General features: G+C 46.8%; 1 protein-coding gene across 1 annotated transcript in view; it reads left to right on the forward strand.

Moving 5' to 3' along the window:
- The first annotated feature begins 408 nt into the window (after nt 1-408).
- LOC108801944 overlaps nt 409-6,353 on the forward strand; it is an 8,443-nt gene continuing 2,498 nt past the window's right edge. The window contains exons 1-2 of the mRNA XM_018573849.1: nt 409-793; nt 3,151-3,444. Of these exons, the coding sequence (XP_018429351.1) occupies nt 541-793; nt 3,151-3,444 (547 nt within the window). The 5' untranslated portion in view covers nt 409-540. The remainder of the gene's footprint in view (nt 794-3,150; nt 3,445-6,353) is intronic.

The following is a 6,353-nucleotide window of genomic DNA, read 5'->3' on the forward strand; positions in this document are numbered from 1 at the left end:
TGTGCAAGAACCTGTATTGGAGGTGACAGGGTCAATAAAGAGAACCTGTCACCTCCGATTGCTATCACACAGGGGATTGTGTTCTCCTGTGTGATAGCAATAAAGTTAAGTGAAAAAAAATGACATTGATAAAAAATAAAATAAAAATAAAAACAAAATAATATGAAATAATTAAAAATAAATAAATAGGTGATTAAAAAGTAAAAAATAATAAGAAAGGCCTTGGGGCGGCAGGGAGAGTAAATCCGGCCACTGGTACCAGTAAGTGGGCACTGGTACCAGTAAATGTTCCAAAGTCAGATTCTTTGTTAGTTTGGTTTTAACTCCTCTCCGCTCTTATCTGAGCTCTTTGTTATGTCTATTTTTCTTCTTCTTTTGTTCATTACACTGGAACTTGTGGTTGGAATTTGTTGTCGCTATGAAAGTTCTGTCCACATTTCTGATGTGTCTCCTCTCCCAGGTCTCCTGTGTCTCCTGATCACATCCGTGTCATTCGGACCGGTGTATGTACGGAGCGGAGCGGACATCACGGGATGTAATATGACGTGTTCTGGACCTGATGAAGAAGTTACTCTGGAGCTGTACAGACAATGTGGAGGGAAGGAGAAGACATTGCTGGAACGTCACTGTTATTACAACAAAACTAAATCACATGACCCCATACTTCACCTGGACACAAGGAGCGGCTGCTGGAAGCTGACACCGGCCAGGAAGGATGATTCCTGTGTGTATAAGATCTGGTGTTACTGTGATCCGGGATATCTAATGTCCTCTACAGACATCCGTGTGCTGGGTAAGAGGCCGTATACTGCACCACACAACATCACACTTCTCTGTGGGAGATAAACTTTTTTTGCCTTCCATATGTTTGACATCTTTTTCAATTGTGAAGCACAGTAGCTCATTGGTCAGAATGTCTGCTTTGTAGCACTGGGGTCCTCAGTTCAAACCCTGGCCAGGACACTAACTGCATGGGGTGTGCATGTTCTCCTTGTGCTTTTGTGGGTAGCTAGGCACTGTGCTGTGTGCAAAATGTTTGTCCTTCTCGTAGATCAGAGGAACTATGTTTCATCCCTAATAAAATCCAACAAATCAGTCCTAGGGAGATGAAACTTAATTCATCTGATCTACGCAAAGGACAAATATTTTGCAGACAGCGCGGATCCTAGAGTATAGAGATGTCTTGACCCCTGCTGTGGTGTGATCGAGAAGTCTGTGGATGTCCACCCTTACCTGATAAAGAACCTGCCAGGGGCAATTTAGTGGTTGGGTGTGAATAAGATACTTGCAGAAACGTCACCAGCACTCCGTAATCCTTATAAGATCCAAAATCGTAGATTTATTGCCAACTCATGTCAGTTATGCAAGCGCTCTCAGCAGGGCAGCCATCAGAAATTTTAGGGCCCCTTACACGGCTTTAGGCCGGGCCCCCGCGCGCCGCTGGACGCGGGGCTTCGTGACACGCTGGATGCAGGGCTTAGTGACGCGCTGGACACAGGACCCACCTGAGAGTGACCCTGCAGAGCCCACCATAGATGCTGCACAGCCCATCTGAGACTGTCTATGGTGGGCTCTGAAGGGGTCTCAGGTTGGCTGGTCAGGGCTGCATCCCTCCCTCCTTTCCCTCCTTTCCCTCCTTTCCCTCCTTTCCTTCCTTCCTAGCTCTTTTTACCTGCACACATGGCCTCGTCTGCCGCCGGACCGGCCAGAAGTGACGTCACGTCCGGCCAGTCCGACATCAGATGAGCAGCGTCGCTGATGGGGTCCTAGCTTGTCTCAAAGCCAATGGAGCGGCAATGCTGGGGCCCTGCGCTGCTAGGGCAAGGCATCCGCCTCCTCGCCCTTCACCGTCGGCCGATAGTCATGTAAGGGACACGGGCGGGGCCCCCCAGGCTGCCCGGGCCCCTTACATGAGTATCTGCCATACCCCCCTGATGACTGCCCTGGCTCTCAGGGCCACGCAGGGTCCCTTCATCAGGCATAGCAATGACACAATTGCAAGAACAGAAAAGGTTTACATAGACATATAGCAGTGCAGGACACCCTTAAACACACACCCTGATGTCCCTATGACGTCAAATAACCGCCAAACAGCTGTAAACATAACAAACAAACCATTGAAAATCATACTTCAATTCACAGTTTTTCAATGAAAAAGATACTAAAGTATTATTGCCAATTAGTAATATATAACTGCCAGATGTGAAGCAAATAATCATACCATAGGAAATAAGGTAAACAGGGTAGCAAACATGTGCAGAAATTACCGTCACATTGAGATTGCAGATGCAGGTTGCCATATCGAACAAACGCCGCTGTTCGGTTCAAAACAGCGATGCCGGTGTGACCCCCTGACTTCCGGTTTCGTTAGAACTAAGAGGTTTGCCCAGAAAGTTCTTCTGCACGAGCGCCAGCCGCGGCATTACCCAATACACATACAGCACAGCAATGAAGTCATAAAATGATCTAGGATCATGGTAATCCAGCACGTTATTAATCTCATGTGCCCCATTCAATATGGCCGCCGCTTGAGTGGGGCAACTCAGAATAATAACGTGCTGGATTACTGTGATCCTAGTTCATTTTATGACTTCATTGCTGTGCTGTATGTGTACAGGGCACCTTTGGGATGAATTAGAGTGGAGACTGCGACCCCGGCCTTCTACCCCAACATCAGTACCCGACCTCACAAATGGTCCAACATTACCATAGACACACTCCTAAACCTTGTGGATGCCTTCAATCTAATGGGGTGTTTAACCCTTTTATTTCATTTAAATCTATTACATTATGAGGAGCCTCTTTGATCTTTTCTGAGCATTGCACACTTACTGGTTTGTCAGTGGAATATAAAACTATATCAACACCATGACTGGGAAGCGGGTTTGATTCCATGGAGGGGAGATTATGAATGATGATGGGGGTGCACCTGGAGTACTGGGTGGTACACAATGTTGGATTTATTTACTATTTAAGATTGCATGTTAGGATACGGACTATTGTTTCATGATTTATTTACTTGATTTGCATTTTTTTTTTTTTTTACACATTATTTTTGCTGCCTGGTATTAGTATATAATCTGTTCCATGTATCTGGGCTCTGTGCTGGTGACACATGACTGATGGTGACTGTCCTCCTGATAATTCCAGATCCGGTTCTCATCTCCAACATAACCAGTAATGGGAGCCGGCTGGGTCAGGACATCGCTGTGAGCGTCCAGTACTCTGGAGAAGAGAGCGCTGTGACCTGGGAGGTGGACGGGGAGCCTCTTCCTGAGAGATACCGGCTGATAGATGACAATAGGACGCTGATTATCCCCAGTGTGCAGAGAGACGACACCGAGAGGACATTCCGGGTCAGGATCACAAACCCGGTCAGTGAGGAGACCCGGGACTACAACTTCATCACTGATTCCATATTCAGCAAACTGCTGAAAAAAGAAGGTATTACTGACTATGGGGAGGCTATCGTGTAATTACATGTATCTACAGTATGTGTTATATATTGGGGGGTCAGTATCGGGAGTAGGGAGATGTCCCGATACCTATACTAGTATCAGTGTCGGGGCCGATACCAGGCTTATCAAGAGTACTTGTACTCGTGAAAATGCCCCGCTTCCGATACCGGCCCTTTAAATTTCCAAACAGCACCGGCCGGCCGAGTTCCCGCGCTTGTGGGGACTTCGGCAGCCTGTTGGGGACCTGCAGATAGCTGTCCATGGCAGTGCCTGTCCGGTTCTTTATCTCCTCCTTCCAGGTGCAGACACAGCCCCTGGGGCAGAACTACCTCCCCAGGGCAAGAAGCTGGGGTTTCCTGCTGCACACTGACGGGGAGGACTAGGCTGGTGGATGGATGAAGGTCGGGGGGCCCAGCAGCGCAGATAGTCGCCCGGCAGGACGTGACAGCATCGCCATTCTGCACGTGGGGGAGGCCGGGTCCCGATACATCGCCCGGGTGAGATCGACACGCAGCCTGGTGAGAGAAATTCTGCTTTGGGGACATGTGTTCGCAGAACACATGTCCCCAAAGCAGAATACATGTCCCCAAAGCAGAATACTATTCAGCCTTAGGGACATGTGTTTGGCTTTGGGGACATGTGTTCTGCTGTGAGGACATGTATTTAGCCCTGGTGAGAAACTGCCCTAAAATAATCAGTCTGTGTTGTTTTAAAAAAAAAAATGTCACATGTCCCTTTAAGAAAAAGTATCGGTAATTGGTATCGGCGATAACCGAGGGCAAGCATTTGTAGTTGGTCTTAAAAAAGTGGTATGGGGATATTCCTACCTGGGAGACATCACATGACCTTTGAGAATACAAACTGATACATTGTATATCTTTCATGTGTGCATGTGAATCATATACAATGAGGGGAATTCATCAAAACGGGAGCAGACAAAATCTGGAGCAGCTGTGCAAAGCAACCAATCGGCTTCTCTCTTTCATTTTCAAATCTTAACTGAACAAATTGAAAGTGAGAAGCTGATTGGTTGCCATGGGCAGCTGCTCCAGATTTTGTCTGCTCCAGTTTCGATAAATCCCCCCCATTTTGTCTACATAGAGGGGAATTTATCACAACTGGAGCAGATAGAATCTGGAACAGTTGCCCATGGCAACCAATCAGCATCCACCTTTCATTTTCAAAGCTTAACTGAGTAAACTGCAGAAGGAAGCTGATTGGTTACTATGGGCAACAGCTCCAGATTTTGTCTGTTCCACTTTTGATAAATCCCCTCATTGAATTTACTTTTTTTTTTACAGATGACATTTCATACAGAGGGAGGACGGGTCTCATCGTTGTCCTAGCAGTGGCAGTGGTGATTTCTATCATATTAGTGGTGAGTGATCTCCTTCTCTCTATAATACATATTACACTGATAATGAGAGCAGTCCGAGGATCCAGAAACAGATTTCTCATTATCGCCCCCCTGCTGGCTGTGAGCTGACACTGAATGTACTGATATCATCCAGGATCATTCACCTGTCCGGATTAGCCGTCAATCACTGGCAGATTTTATTGCAATATGTACAGCAGGCTGGTGAATGTTGTGTAGGGAGAGGTGAATATACAGTTGGGCTTTTGCAGTGGAGCACTTGGCCTGACTTCCTGTTTTAGAGTGCCTCCTTTCTCAAGCAGAGTGTTATGCAGCCTCCGTTGTGTGTGCTAGTAAGCTGTGTGTGTCTCTACAAACACAGACACAGCAAATCAATCTACTCCCCTCCCCCATGGCCCCCTCTCCTCCCTTCCCCAAGCTAGTAGATGAACAGTTGCCGGAGTATGCTCTGTCCTTTGTGATCTTATTCTAGACAGGAAGCTCGGGGAAGCTGAGCTGAGAGACCTGGAAGCAGCTGTTCAGAAACATGATGATTGTACGTGTTTGGGCAAAAGTGTAAAGCAATATTTGTTTGATCTGGATTCATGACTGAAAAAAAGTTTGAGAGTTTAATACGACTTTAATGAAACAATTTTAAATGGACTGACTGAGTGTAAGGCCTGAGCTCTGAGGTAATAAAGTGGGCCTGGAGCATTTGATTCTCTTCACCATGCTTCACAGTTGTGACAAATTTCAGTATTGCTGGGCAAATTTAACAAACATTAAAGGAGAACTATGGGGTTAACACTTTTCCCCATAGTTCTCCTTAGGGTAACGGGAGGACACAAACTAGCATCCTCCCGTCACCCTAGGCTCAGTATACCGCGAGCTACAGCTCTCCATATACTGAGACGCCGCAGCTGAAGTGGATCCCGACAATTGTGCCGGGATCCGCCCAGCTGCGTGACTGACAGCTGGCTCTGCCTATCTAGAGGCAGAGCCAGCTGTACCCGCCCCCTCCCCCGTGCGTTCCGCCAGTCAGTGCTGGCGGATCGGAGCGGGGAGAGGGGAATCCAGCCCCTCCCCTGTCACCGCAGAGAGCCATGACAGGATCGAGAAGTGAGTGAACTCGTATGTGTTCGCTCACCTCCCGATCTACTGAGCCGACCTTTGACAGTCTCATTGTCACAGGTCGGCTAGAACTATGAGATGAGTGAAAAGCACCCCCCCCACTCCCCCCCCCTCATAGTTCTCCTTTAAACTTTTGTCTCATCTTTCCTTGAAGCATTGTTCCAGTAGTGTCATGGAACATCCAAGTGGTTTACCAAAGTTTCACACTGAGCTGTTCCGTTCTTATTTTTTTATTTGGAGCATAGGTTTTCCCTGCGGTAGCCTCCCATAAATACTAGAGGTGCAGCGAAAAGAAAGTTTTAAAACCGAAACGAAACCGAAAGGGAAAAAAAGTTTTAAAACCGAAACCGAAAATGTTTTTTTTCTAACTTTTTCAAATTTTTATAAATATTTTAATTTTTTATATTTTT

Source organism: Nanorana parkeri, unplaced genomic scaffold (assembly GCF_000935625.1).
Source record: "Nanorana parkeri isolate BGI_ZX_2015 unplaced genomic scaffold, ASM93562v1 scaffold2574, whole genome shotgun sequence".
In the NCBI taxonomy this organism is placed as follows: Eukaryota; Metazoa; Chordata; class Amphibia; order Anura; family Dicroglossidae; genus Nanorana; species Nanorana parkeri.